At 43.2% G+C, this 14,921-nt stretch overlaps 1 protein-coding gene across 1 annotated transcript in view; it reads left to right on the forward strand.

Moving 5' to 3' along the window:
• The window catches only part of LOC308307202 (histone-lysine N-methyltransferase 2C-like), a 173,709-nt gene that overhangs the window by 132,872 nt on the left and 25,916 nt on the right, over positions 1–14,921 (forward strand). The window contains exons 67-74 of the mRNA XM_080752373.1: positions 2,818–3,000; positions 4,772–4,883; positions 5,299–5,425; positions 8,391–8,563; positions 11,458–11,567; positions 12,233–12,367; positions 13,384–13,426; positions 14,246–14,340. Of these exons, the coding sequence (XP_080608499.1) occupies positions 2,818–3,000; positions 4,772–4,883; positions 5,299–5,425; positions 8,391–8,563; positions 11,458–11,567; positions 12,233–12,367; positions 13,384–13,426; positions 14,246–14,340 (978 nt within the window). The remainder of the gene's footprint in view (positions 1–2,817; positions 3,001–4,771; positions 4,884–5,298; positions 5,426–8,390; positions 8,564–11,457; positions 11,568–12,232; positions 12,368–13,383; positions 13,427–14,245; positions 14,341–14,921) is intronic.

The following is a 14,921-nucleotide window of genomic DNA, read 5'->3' on the forward strand; positions in this document are numbered from 1 at the left end:
ACGCCCATGCACAGATCATGCACCATGTTTGTGCAGGCTGTTCACAGCTTTCAAACAAAAAAAAAGATTGGAAATCCGTTCAGGCATTCATGATTTATCAGCCATAATGTTTTCTTCAGATGTAAACAAAAATGGCTGCCGTGTTTGAAAGATGGGGTTGTATGGGGGGTGGAACATGCAAAATCGCGATTGAAATCATGTTTACTAGATTTAATTGGGTCCAAAAAAAAAAAAAGGGTTAGGGTTAGGGTTTTTCTAAGTAAAAGTCGCCCAAAGTCGCTTGGCAGGGAACTCCATAGTGAGAAAGTTGCTCTAAAAGTCGCCTGGCACTGTATGAGTTAACGATGAAAAGTTGTGCGAATCGTGAGTTTTCGTAAAACGGAGTGCCCGTGGCGAAGCGTCAAACTTCCTTCGCTAAACAGGAAGTGCCCTTCACCAAACAGGAAGTGCCTCTTTATCTCATCAACCGTTTGTCGTACAGACGTGTGGGTTGTGTCATATGACTTGATTAAGAGTCCTTAACCATAGTTGGCGCTTCCTTCGCCAAACAGGAAGTGCCCTGCCCCAAACAGGAAGTGCCTCTTTATCTCAAGAACCGTTTGTCGTACAGACGTGTGGTTGGTGTTAAATGACTTGATTGAGAGTCCTTAATCATAATTGGGGCCTATTTCGCCAAACAGGAAGTGCCCCCCACCAAACAGTAAGTGACCCTTTATCTCATGAACCGTTTGTCGTACAGACGTGTGGTTGGCGTCAAATGACTTGATTGAGAGTCCTTAACCATAATTGGGGCCTATTTCGCCAAACAGGAAGTGCCCCACACCAAACAGGAAGTGCCTCTATCTCATGAACCGTTTGTCGTACAGACGTGTGGGGTTGGCGTCAAATGACTTGATTGAGAGTCCGTAACAATAATTGGGGCCTATTTCGCCAAACAGGAAGTGCCCCTCACCAAACAGGAAGTGCCTCTTTATCTCATGAACCGTTTGTCGTACAGACGTGTGGTTGGCGTCAAATGACTTGATTGAGAGTCCTTAACCATAATTGGGGCCTATTTCGCCAAACAGGAAGTGCCCCTCACCAAACAGGAAGTGCCTCTTTATCTCAAGAACCGTTTGTCGTACAGACGTGTGGTTGGCGTCAAATGACTTGATTGAGAGTCCTTAACCATAATTGGGGCCTATTTCGCCAAACAGGAAGTGCCCCTCACCAAACAGGAAGTGCCTCTTTATCTCATGAACCGTTTGTCGTACAGACGTGTGGGCGGCGTCATATGACTTCATTAAGAGTCCTTAACTCATTCTGGGCGATGCCCGTAGAAACCGTAGATTTCCCGCTGTACCGCGGTGCCATGCCCGTCGAACCCGGAAGTTTAATTAGCTTTAATCATTATGAAAGGATTAAAAGTATTATCGCAAATTTTCGCTGATTCTGGCTCTTTAGGCCCGCCCCCTAACTGTATCTTGTCATTTCCGGTCTGGACCGGATCTAGCGTATCCTGTCTGAGCCTGGGCCATAGTCCCGCCTCCGTTGGTTTACAGTGTAACAGAGGAGAAAGCTACTCGGCGATGGAACGCTCGTTTTTCAATCAGATTTTTGCGTTTGGAAACTTTGATCCAGTCTCTACACGCCTGGATTATGATCCCCGCACATATCGTGCGTTTTGTGCGTGAACGTGTCCACTTGTTACCATAGCGCACAGTTGGCTTTTTTCAATGCTTTTTCATGTAAACACTGGCGGATAAGCAGGAATACAGCGTGGCAACGGATATGTCTATTTCAATGGGGTTTTTTTTATTCGAAAGCTTGTCACCGAGTCTACAGTCTACTAGATGAGTCGCGCACAGATTGTGCACGATGCGTGCTCGTGCCCACGTTAAAAGGTAAGGACAATTTGGCAGCTGCTTACTAGAGCTATGTTTAAAATGGCAGCAAAATTGTTAACCATAATTGGCGCTTCCTTCGCCAAACAGGAAGTGTCCTTCACCAAACAGGAAGTGCCTCTTTATCTCATGAACCATTTGTCGTACAGACGTGTGGGTGGTGTCATATGACTTGATTTAGGGTCCTTAAGCTTAATTGGTTTAACTAGCCCCGCCCCCTCTTCCGATTGGCTGTTGCCCCTTGTGACGTGGGTAGAGCTGCAAGGGCCCGGTCATTGTTGCTTGTAGCTTTAATATTATTATTGTCTACAGAAACTGTCTCTCCTGCCTCTAATGGAACCTGTCTGTCTCTACAGAAACTGTCTCTCCTCCCTCTAATGGAACCTGTCTGTCTCTCTATAGAAACTGTCTCTCCTACCTCTAATGGAACCTGTCTGTCTCTCTACAGAAACTGTCTCTCCTCCCTCTAATGGAACCTGTCTGTCTCTCTATAGAAACTGTCTCTCCTACCTCTAATGGAACCTGTCTGTCTCTCTACAGAAACTGTCTCTCCTCCCTCTAATGGAACCTGTCTGTCTCTCTACAGAAACTGTCTCTCCTACCTCTAATGGAACCTGTCTGTCTCTCTACAGAAACTGTCTCTCCTCCTAATGGAACCTGTCTGTCTCTCTACAGAAACTGTCTCTCCTCCTAATGGAACCTGTCTGTCTCTCTACAGAAACTGTCTCTCCTCTAATGGAACCTGTCTGTCTCTCTACAGAAACTGTCTCTCCTCCTAATGGAACCTGTCTGTCTCTCTACAGAAACTGTCTCTCCTCTAATGGAACCTGTCTGTCTCTCTACAGAAACTGTCTCTCCTCCCTCTAATGGAACCTGTCTGTCTCTCTACAGAAACTGTCTCTCCTCCTAATGGAACCTGTCTGTCTCTCTACAGAAACTGTCTCTCCTACCTCTAATGGAACCCGTCATGGGGTTGAACCTGTCTGTCTTCTCTCCGTACGGATCCTGTGAGGATCCAGACAGCCTGGCTCATCCTCTCCACAACAGACTCAGTGGATCGTTTGGTAATGCCTGCCTTGAGGGCGTGACCGATTACTACTCTACTCTCATTTATAAGGTACTTATTATTGATTACTATTCTATTACTGATTACTACTCTACTCTCATTTATAAGGTATTTATTACTGATTACTATTCTATTACTGATTACTATTCTATTACTGATTACTATTCTACTCTCATTTATAAGGTACTTATTACTGAATACTATTCTTTATTATATTTAAGTTATTTTTGTTATTATAGTTAAAGTAATGCCAGGCCCGATAGTCCCGAGATTATTTCAATGTCTTTCCCTGCCAGGCCCGATAGTCCCGAGAATTTCCGCCATTTTGAAAAAAAAAAAAAAAAAAAATCAAAAAAATTTTTTTTTTCAATTTCTTTTTTGACCCCAAAAAATGTAGTAGGCATGATAGAAATCGCGAAATTGCATGTTTAACCCCCATAGCAACCCCATCTATCAAACATGGCAGCCATCTTTGTTTACATTTTAGGAAAACATAATGGCTTCTATCTCATGAATGCCTGAACGGATTTCCATTCGGATTTTTTTGTTTGAAAGCTGTGAGCAATGTGGACACACGTGGTGCATTATCTAGGCATGGGTGTGCATGATCCGTGCACTATGAATTACATGGAAGTCTATGGAGACTGGAGGCATGGTAGAGTACGAAGGTATTGTTAAATGGCGGGGAATGTGTTAATAAATGAATAAATTAAATGTATTTTCAGGTATTATTATTAAAGTTAAACTTAGGGTGACCATATTCTGAAAATCCAAAAAGAGGACACTCTACCCGGCATATATATATATATATATATATATATATATATATATATATATATATATATATATATATAATTTTTCCCCCAATTTGTTTTTCTATTACTAGTTTACCGCTCAATTATGCCCTATACCACTAATAGCCTATTATGTATTCAATTTTGAGGGGGTTCCAATTGGACCCTTTACAAATCTATTAATAGGCTAGAGATCCACTGATAAAGTATGCCTTTTGGCTCCTGTATGAACGTTCAGCTTTGTAACTAAATAAAAGAGAGGTAGCCCATTATTCAAACCGCCGTATCTTCTGCTTTACAAGGTTGTAGAAAAGATTCTGTCAATTTAGTTAGCAGAAGAGCTCTCACCTCGCACAGACTGTCTTGTAAGCTACTTTGCAGTGTTATGGGCTTGAAGCAGAACTTTTATAATTGTAAATGCCTAAATGGACACAGAAGACTACCAGCTTTGCTGACAGAACGCTCTGCTTCTCAATGTTGGTCACTCGCACTTTTTGTGCATTTCATCAGTGATTGAAAGCCGCGGTCGTCGCGAGCACCTTCGCCTCGCCGATACGCATCCGTAGAGCCGTCTCCCGTCATTTTTAGACCAGGATTGAGGGAGTAGCAGGCAAGATTCCTTCACCAATGTAAACACAGTTGCTGAGGGAGTGAGCATTAATAGCGTTTGCAGTTCGTTTGGCTCTGCGCTGCGCGATCTGCTGCAGAGCTCTGCTCTGCTCTGCCTCTGATCTGAAAGCGAGACAGGCTGAGGGAGGGAGGGAGGGATCGCAGGCAGGGAGTAGTATGAATAATACACGTTCCGGGGTTAGCGCCTCTCACAGTGTGTTTCCAAAATAACCATTGAACGTGCATTGTAAATGTCCGTGCTTAAACTGCGATATGCGCGAAACCCCGGACATTTGAAGGAATTTATAAAACCCCCCCGGACCGGCCGGACAGCCCCCTAAAAGAGGACATGTCCGGGCAAAAGAGGACGTATGGTCACCCTAGTTAAACTAATGTGTGTTGATGCTTTGTGTTTCCAGCAGAACAACCTCAGCAACCCCCCCACCCCCCCAGCCTCCCTCCCCCCCACCCCCCCTCCTGTTGCCAGGCAGAAGATCAGCAACGGCTTCGCTACCATCGACGAGCTGGCAGGTAAGATGCTAATGCTAACGCTAATACATATGAACTAGCAGGTAAGATGCTACTGCTAATGTATTATTTATAATTGTTTTAGCTTTTTTTTTCATGTTTATTCAGCAGTGAAACGTGTTGCTGGGTTGAAGCAGTAGTTATTAATTATTACGAAGTTATTAATTGTAATTAATTAATTGTAATTAATTTAATTAATGCATTTTATTATGAATTTAATTAATGTATTTTATTATTGATTTAATTAATGTATTTTATTATTAATTTAATTAATGTATTTTATTATTAATTCAGTTAATGTATTTTATTATTAATTTAATTAATGTATTTTATTAATTAATTGTAATTAATGTATTTTATTATTAATTGTAATTCATGTATTTTATTAATTAATTGTAATTAATGTATTTTATTATAGCAGTGAAACGTGTCGCTGGCTTGAAGCAGAAGGGGGAGGAGCTCCTGTCTCTAAACCACGCCTCCAGGACAGTAGATGTCCCCGCCTCCTTGCCAACCCCGCCCCACAACAACCAGGAAGAGATCAGGTTTCACTTCCTGTTCCATTGTTACTACTGTGTGTGTGTGTGTGTGTGTGTGTGTGTGTGTGTGTGTGTGTGTGTGTGTGTGTGTGTGTGTGGTTATGATTAGAAACAGATTCAGTTCAGGCTAGACTAGACTTTTATGTAGAAGTCAGTACAGGAAGTAGAAGTCAGTACAGGAAGTAGAAGTCAGTACAGGAAGTAGAACTCAGTACAGGAAGTAGAACTCAGTACAGGAAGTAGAACTCAGTACAGGAAGTAGAAGTCAGTACAGGAAGTAGAACTCAGTACAGGAAGTAGAAGTCAGTACAGGAAGTAGAAGTCAGTACAGGAAGTAGAACTCAGTACAGGAAGTAGAACTCAGTACAGGAAGTAGAACTCAGTACAGGAAGTAGAAGTCAGTACAGGAAGTAGAACTCAGTACAGGAAGTAGAACTCAGTACAGGAAGTAGAACTCAGTACAGGAAGTAGAACTCAGTACAGGAAGTAGAACTCAGTACAGGAAGTAGAAGTCAGTACAGGAAGTAGAACTCAGTACAGGAAGTAGAACTCAGTACAGGAAGTAGAACTCAGTACAGGAAGTAGAACTCAGTACAGGAAGTAGAAGTCAGTACAGGAAGTAGAAGTCAGTACAGGAAGTAGAAGTCAGTACAGGAAGTAGAACTCAGTACAGGAAGTAGAAGTCAGTACAGGAAGTAGAACTCAGTACAGGAAGTAGAACTCAGTACAGGAAGTAGAAGTCAGTACAGGAAGTAGAAGTCAGTACAGGAAGTAGAACTCAGTACAGGAAGTAGAACTCAGTACAGGAAGTAGAACTCAGTACAGGAAGTAGAACTCAGTACAGGAAGTAGAAGTCAGTACAGTAGTACTAGACATACCGTCTGGGAGACTGATCAGAGGAGCATGAGAAGCCATAAAGCTGAAGTGATTCCTCCTCCAGTTTAGTTTTTTTTTTTTACAGTCGCGCACGTTTATCCTAATATAAATAAAAATCATCTTGGCATTTATAGCTTCCTGTGCGAGACTAGGTACGGACAGACATAGCCTCGTGTAGCCAGGCTCACTCATCATGGAAGAGAAAAGCATGGGAGAGAGATGAAGCAGAGACAGATGGAGGTGGGGCTGAATTTACCCCGAAGTTCTGTTTTACTTCTCCCACTCCTTATGTTGCGCTTGCATAAACAATATCCAAATGTCACACCTATTAACTCATTTTGTGCTCCTGAAATTAACGGATTAAAATGTCCAGCGTGCCTCTCGCTTTCTCCATAAGCGGCCAGTCTCTTATTTTGAAGGCCAGAAGTCGATTGCGTAAACACTTCCGGTTTGACGTCATCACGTCATTCACCGGAATCGCTCGTCGTCAACATGCCGTTGTGTAATGGCGGATCGTTGCTTTTCAACATGTGTTTTATTAGCGAGAATCTACTGCCATCCTCCCCTTTGAAAGTGTTGTTTGGAGATAATGGACATAAAGATGAGATTCCCCGTCTGCCTCAATGTTATGGGATTACTATTTTGTGCACGTGGATCCGTGATGATGATGAATCGGCGAGGGCGATTGTGCCAGGACCTTCCGCGCAGCTACAGGGTAGGAGAACCGCCGGTACAGTAATAGAGTACTTTTCACGAGTATACTCGGGATCGGCACCATATGATACTCGAGTATTTTTCACGAGTATTCTCGGGATTGGCTACAAATGAGTTAACTCATTTAACGCTGATCCCGAGTATACTCGTGAAAAATACTCGAGTATTTAGAGTGCCGATCCCGAGTATGCTCGCGTAAAATACTGTATATAGAGTAACGCCGGCACCCTTACCCTACGGTCCGTTGGAAAGTCCTGGCACGATTGGACTCGCCGATTCATCATCATCACGGATCCATGTGCACAAAATAGTAATCCCTTAACATGGAGGCCGACGGTGGATCTCATCTTTAATGTCCATTTTCTCCAAACAACACTTTTAAAGCCAAGGATGGCATTAGATTCTCGCTACAATAACGTAATAACAAAGGCAATGATCGGCCATTTTAGCAACGGCATGGGGTGACGATCGCTTCCGTTGAATGACGTCATGACGTCAAACCGGAAGTGTTTACGCAATGGCCTTCTGGCCTTCAAAATAAGAGAATGGCAGCGTATGGAGCCTGCGAGAGGCACGCTGGACATTTAACCCGTTCATGTCTGGAGCACTAAATGGGTTAAAGGAGGCATCCTGTCCAAAACACAAATAGGGTTAAATCTGCCTTTTATCATACACCTTCATACCTGCTTTAGTCATTTTTTTTCATAGCTGCCCCTGTTGCTAGATTTTGTGGGCCCTCTCATAACTAACACAGTGAATTGTCCTCCCATTAGTGCGGTTATTTATTTAGCTTCAAAGTTAGTACTTTTTTAATTGTGTTTACACAACGTCCTGAGACCAACCAAACTGCTGTTTTGACCTCACAGGCACCCTTAACAGACGAGAAGCTCCTCTGCTCCTCCCCTCCCTTTCTAGGCTCTCCTCTCCTCTCTTGGTCAGGATGCCTCCTTTAAGAGCGAGTTAAGAGCTACAATCTATTTGTGTTTGTTTTGCTGGTGAATGTAAACAGACCCGCACCGCATGGCGTAACTTCCGTTAAACGCAGCACTTCCTCTAGAACCAACCGGAAGTCTTATCTTGTCCAGGGTGGGACAGACATGACCTTAACCTTCAACCTATGACCCTACCTATGACCCTAACCTTCAACACAGTGCAGGAGGTTTGGAGGGAGTCCTGTCTGAAAACATTGCTGTCCTCACTTTTTGCGTTTGTGTGTGTGTGTGTGTGTGTGTGTGTGTGTGTGTGTGTGTGTGTGTGTGTGCGTGTGTGCGTACGTGCGTGCGTGCGTGCGTGCGTGCGTGCGTGCGTGCGTGCGTGCGTGCGTGCGTGTGTGTGTGTGCGCGCGCGTGTGTATGTGTGCGCGTGTGCGTGTGCCACACAGGGACAGTGACAGGGACAGTCCGGACAGCTTTGTGAGGTCTTCGTCTCCAGAGAGCGAGGAGGACTGTGAGATCAGCAGATATCCTGACCTGTTCAACCTCCACATCAAGCACCGCCCCCCCTCCCCCTGCCTCTCGCCTACAATACCCATGATGCCCTGCGCCTGGGGCAAAGGTCAGTCTGAGGACCTGTTGTGTGCAGTAGTTTAATAAAGACAGCCTGTTTCTAGCCCAGGGGTTTTCAAAGTGGGTGACGGGGCACCCTGGGGTGCCGTGACGGCAGTCCAGGGATGCCGCGAGATCATTTGATAATATTTGGAATTTATTTGGACACTTGAAAAAATATTTAGTATAATTTTAAACTTGAAATACAAAGTTATTTTCAGTCAGTTCTAACCAAAATGGCTGTTATCTCAACGTTTTCCTTGCAACATAATCACTAACATATCGTCACTGTCGGGCAGAAACCTCGTATCTCCAAGTTTCAAATGTGTACGTCTTTTGGTAAAGCAAAGCCCTGCTTCATCATACAAGACTGTCACACAAAACTAGTGAAAACAGTTGTGTGCTTGTAGATCTGCTGTTTTCACTAGTTTAATACATTTTATTGATGATAAATACAAAACGAACGACTTTGGACATACAAGGTTTCCACCCGACAACGACAATATGCTATAAATATAAGGTGCTGGGAGTGAAAATTATAATGTAGGGGTGCCTCGGATTAAAACAATAAGACAAAAAAGTGTGGGAACCCCTGATCTAGACTACCAAATAATAACAATATAATTATAGAATGAGTTGAATTATGTAATAGAATATTTCATCACTCTCTCTTCATGTTAACTCATTGAGTGCCAGCCTATCACCACTAGAGGGCGCCCAGTGACCAGAGAATAATAGAGATATGCTGGTAATGCATGCCCAAGCACTGGAGCCATGACTTCCCTGAACACTTTCCTTTGTGCATGTACAGGAAGAGGATGAAGTTAGCTTGAAGTTAGCTATTGGCTACCAAGTATTTTAGAAGCCTTATTTTCGTCAACTTAGCCATGATTAAACCTTGCACACCTCATGCATGGGAAAAAAACAGAGAAGAATGAGCTCTAAAAAATCCAATGCAATCCTGGATTGCATTGGAGTGGATTTGTGCAGTTTGTTCACAGCTTTCAAACAAAAAAATCCGATTGGAAATCCGTTCAGGCATTCTTGAGATAATCGCCATTATGTTTTACATGTAATGTAAACAAAAATGGCTGCCCTGTATGTTAGATGGGGTTGTATGGGGGTGGAACATGCAAAATCGCGATTGAAATCATCTTCACCAGATTTGATGGGGTCCAAAAAAAAAAAAAAAAAAATTCAAAAAAAATCTTTTCAAATTTTTTTTTTTTTTTTTTTTTTTTAAAAGCCGAACTTGTTCGGGATCGGCACTCTACGATACGCTAATAAAGCCGAACTAGTTCGGGATTGGCACTCAAAGAGTTAATGATTTATGTAATGTTATGTTAATGACATGTATAATATATAGACTACTCTTACGGTGGGACTACACCAAGCCGTTTCGCGCGCGTCAGTGCGTATGCGTGCGTATGCGGGGCGCGCGCGCGTATGCGCGTTTTGGATAGAGCCAATGTATTTCAATTCAGCCGGCTACACCAGGCATACGGATAGCGCGAACCACGGATACGCATTCCCTAAAAATAGGATCGGTTCTATTTTTTAAGCACGCCTATGCGTTTTGTACACAGACTATCTGGTCTTCCTCACATATACTCCCTCCTTGGTGTAGCCTGGAGCGTTTACGCATACGCGAGCCTCTTCACGGACAGTACGCGCGTATGTGCACATTTTTTGGTGTAGTTCCACCGTTATCAATATCATCATCATACCAGGAAGTTATACAGGAACACCTACTGAGTGATAAAACAATACTTTCTGGTCTTGACAGCCCAAACATCCACACAGAAAACTACTTTCTGGCCTTGACAGCCCATACATCCACACAGAAAACTACTTTCTGGCCTTGACAGCCCATACATCCACACAGAAAACTACTTTCTGGTCTTGACAGCCCATACATCCACACAGAAAACTACTTTCTGGCCTTGACAGCCCATACATCCACACAGAAAACTACTTTCTGGCCTTGACGGCCAATACATCCACACAGAAAACTACTTTCTGGTCTTGACAGCCCAAACAGAAAACTACTTTCTGGTCTTGACAGCCCATACATCCACACAGAAAATTACTTTTCTGGACTTGACAGCCCATACATCCACACAGAAAACTACTTTCTGGTCTTGACAACCCAAACATCCACACAGAAAACTACTTTCTGGCCTTGACAGCCCATACATCCACACAGAAAACTACTTTCTGGTCTTGACAGCCCATACATCCACACAGAAAACTACTTTCTGGTCTTGACAGCCCATACATCCACACAGAAAACTACTTTCTGGTCTTGACAGCCCATACATCCACACAGAAAACTACTTTCTGGTCTTGACAGCCCATACATCCACACAGAAAACTACTTTCTGGCCTTGACGGCCCATACATCCACACAGAAAACTACTTTCTGGTCTTGACGGCCCATACATCCAAACAGAAAACTACTTTCTGGTCTTGACGGCCCATACATCCACACAGAAAACTACTTTCTGGTCTTGACAGCCCATATATCCACACAGAAAACTACTTTCTGGTCTTGACAGCCCATACATCCACACATCCACACAGAAAACTACTTTCTGGTCTTGACAGCCCATACATCCACACAGAAAACTACTTTCTGGTCTTGACAGCCCATACATCCACACAGAAAACTACTTTCTGATACATCCACACAGAAAACTACTTTCTGGTCTTGACAGCCCATACATCCATCAAAGGCTGATTATTTAGGGGGTCGCGGCCTGAAAAGGTTGAGAACAACTGTTTTAATGCCACTTGTACTTTCTGGTTTTTAATGTGTGTGTGTGTGTGTGTGTGTGTGTGTGTGTGTGTGTGTGTGTGTGTGTGTGTGTGTGTGTGTGTGTGTGTGTGTGTGTGTGTGTTCAGCCTCGGCTGTGAAACAGGAAATAAAGGCGGAGCCTAACGTAGGACGGCCCTCCTGTTCCAACGCTGGCCTGGTCTCCATAGCGATAACCCTTAACCCCGTAGCTGCTCAGGTAACCTTTGACCTTTGACCCTTAACCCCGTAGCTGCTGGTACATGTTGTCATGGCGATGGTGTGTCATCACCAGCGTTGCCATGTCTGTTCATTATAAGCTTGTTTTGTTCTGTAAAGTAGCTTGTAAATATTGGTTTTGTTTCTAAAGTTTAGTTGATTATTTGGTCTTGTTTCTTGGTCAGAATATAACACTTCAAATGGACATACTTCAGTGATAGTAAGAGTTTTTTTTTGTATGTCTTTTTTTTTTCTTTCATTTTTTTTTTTTTACATATGTACTGCATAGTACTGGATTCTATTCGTCTGTCATTCAATGTTATATGAGATACTTTAATGGTTTCCTATGGAAATAAGCTTAGTCTTTTCTAGGATCTCTTTTTAGTTGACCTTGTACCAGTGAACTGTACCGTCATGAAACTGTACTTTTTTCCTATGCAAACTGACAATAAAGTCTTCAATCAATCAATCAATGTTGATGGTTTGCGACAGAACATTCCATATATGGTAACAATTTGATGTTTATGGTTTTGACAGAACATTCCATATATGGTAATAATGTGATGTTTACGGTTCTGACAGAACAGTCCATATATAGTAATGATGTATTGGTTTTGACAGAACAGTCCATATATGGTAATAATGTAATGTTCATGGTTTTGACAGAACATTCCGGCGGTGTTGAGTGCGTTGTCACGGTTACTGTCGGTTCCTGTCCCTCCTCCGTACCATGTGACCAGCAGCAACCTGGACCTATTGGCTGCTGTGAGGATTCCAGCCTCACCCACACGCCCTCTACAGGTAGACTATATATTTACACTACCCTTTAATATATACCCAATACTATACTATAATAATACTATAATATACTACCTAACCCTTTAATATATACCCAGCCACACCCACACGCCCTCTGCAGGTAGAAAACATGTATACACTACCTAACCTTTAATATATACCCAGATGAGGATCCCAGTCACACCCACATATGGGTTTTTCCCAGAATCCCTGTTATGCCCATATATGAAGATCCCTGATGTCATCGATATATATCACTGGCCAGATGGCCAAGACGTGGCCCATATGGTTCAGATAGGGATCTCCATGTATGGGCATAACATATATTGTATCTATATGGATACATGTTATTATTAATAAGGGATAAATACATTAAAAAAGTCCATATATGGGCATTCCCAGAAACAAAATCCCTTTTATGCCCATATATGGAGATTTCTGATGTCATGTACCTTCCCCGAAAACGTTAATATTAAGTCCATATACTGTATGTATATGGATATATACCGTAATTGCCGGACTTTAAGCCACACCTGAATATAAGCCGCACCAGCTAAATTTAGAACGAAAAACAAATGTGTACAATGTACATATACATGCCACACCAGACTATCTAGCAGATATCCCTGTCCCAATGTCATCAATATTAAGGGCATATCTGGGATTGCCCATATTTGGTAATGCCCGTGTATGGGCATGTTTTGACATAACATTGTTGACTATCATGCAGGGGTCTCCATATATGAGTAACTGGTCTGATGTACATCACAGGCCAGATGGCCAAGAATTAGGGCGAGGTTGCATGTCACCCTGAGGCGTCTTACTAGTTATAATATTTGCGACCGTAGGTTGCAGTTTACTATGAAACCCGGCACATCCTTTCCGTCAGTCAGTCCGTCACGCCTCAATGCCTATAGCTGACCTGTTGTGACATCACATTGTTGACTGTCACGCTCCATATATGGCCAAGACATCCTGTTCTGATAAACAAACATAAACTTTATGACTTGATGTTTCAGATGGATTCCAGCAGACACAGCAGACCTCCTGCACCCCCCACCAGTAAGTACCCTGACCTCTGACCCTAACCCTAACCCCTCCCCCTGCACCCCCCACCATTAAGTACCCTGACCTATGACCTCAGGGACACACATCCACATTGCTACCCTGGAATTTAATGGAACCTGGGACAACCAGGGGCTCTGGTTCCCCAGGCGGGCTCCCTAACCATTCAGCTATGGAATGGAACCTGGGACAACCAGGGGCTCTGGTTCCCCAGGCGGGCTCCCTAACCATTCAGCTATGGAATGGAACCTGGGACAACCAGGGGCTCTGGTTCCCCAGGCGGGCTCCCTAACCATTCAGCTATGGAATGGAACCTGGGACAACCAGGGGCTCTGGTTCCCCAGGCTCCCTAACCATTCAGCTATGGAATGGAACCTGGGACAACCAGGGGCTCTGGTTCCCCAGGCGGGCTCCCTAACCATTCCATGAAACTTGCCACACGTATTTGCACTATGTCAAGGAACAAATGCCACCCTTTTCACATTGGCCTGTTATAGCGCCACCAGCAGGTAGACTTTAGGAAAACACATTTTTGGAACACAATGCCTCAAATCATGCATGCAGCGTCCGATTGCCATGAAAGGTCTAAGATTGGTGAAGAACACATGCCACCCTTTTTACATTGGACTTTTATAGCGCCACCAGGAGGCCTGGCCTGGTGGAGACCTGTGCTTGGAAGAGCACTGCTTCTAGTTGATGAATGTAATTGTTTAGTTTTATTGATGAAAGTGATAACATGTAGTTTTATTATCATTTGTAGTTTTATTATAACATGTAGTTTTTATTATAACATGTAGTTTTCTGGTTGGCCTCCAGGTGGCAGAATGGACAACTCTGCTCCAGCTGCCAGGCCTCAGTGCTGCGTCCACTGCAAGGGAATGCTGGGAAATGCAGTCCATGTCAGCAAACAGGTACACACACACACACACACACACACACACACACACACACACACACTGCAAGGGAATGCTGGGAAATGCAGTCCATGTCAGCAAACAGGTACATTTAACACATTTAACATCTTTATGTGGCCTGGGCCGTGGTGCAGCAGTCCAGCACATCTACTGTTCTGTGTAATGTCCTACCTTAATGTAATGTCCTACCTTAATGTAATGTCCTACCTTAATGTAATGTCCTACCTTAATGTCATGTCCTACCTTAATGTCATGTCCTACCTTAATGTCATGTCCTACCTTAATGTCATGTCCTACCTTAATGTCATGTCCTACCTTAATATAATGTCCTACCTTAATGTAGTGTCCTACCTTAATGTCATGTCCTACCTTAATGTCATGTCCTACCTTAATGTAATGTCCTACCTTAATGTCATGTCCTACCTTAATGTCATGTCCTACCTTAATGTCATGTCCTACCTTAATGTAATGTCCTACCTTAATGTCATGTCCTACCTTAATGTCATGTCCTACCTTAATGTAATGTCCTACCTTAATGTCATGTCCTACCTTAATGTCATGTCCTACCTTAATGTCAT

Source organism: Nannobrachium achirus (genome assembly GCF_963921795.1).
Source record: "Nannobrachium achirus genome assembly, chromosome: 21".
Taxonomy (NCBI): domain Eukaryota; kingdom Metazoa; phylum Chordata; class Actinopteri; order Myctophiformes; family Myctophidae; genus Nannobrachium; species Nannobrachium achirus.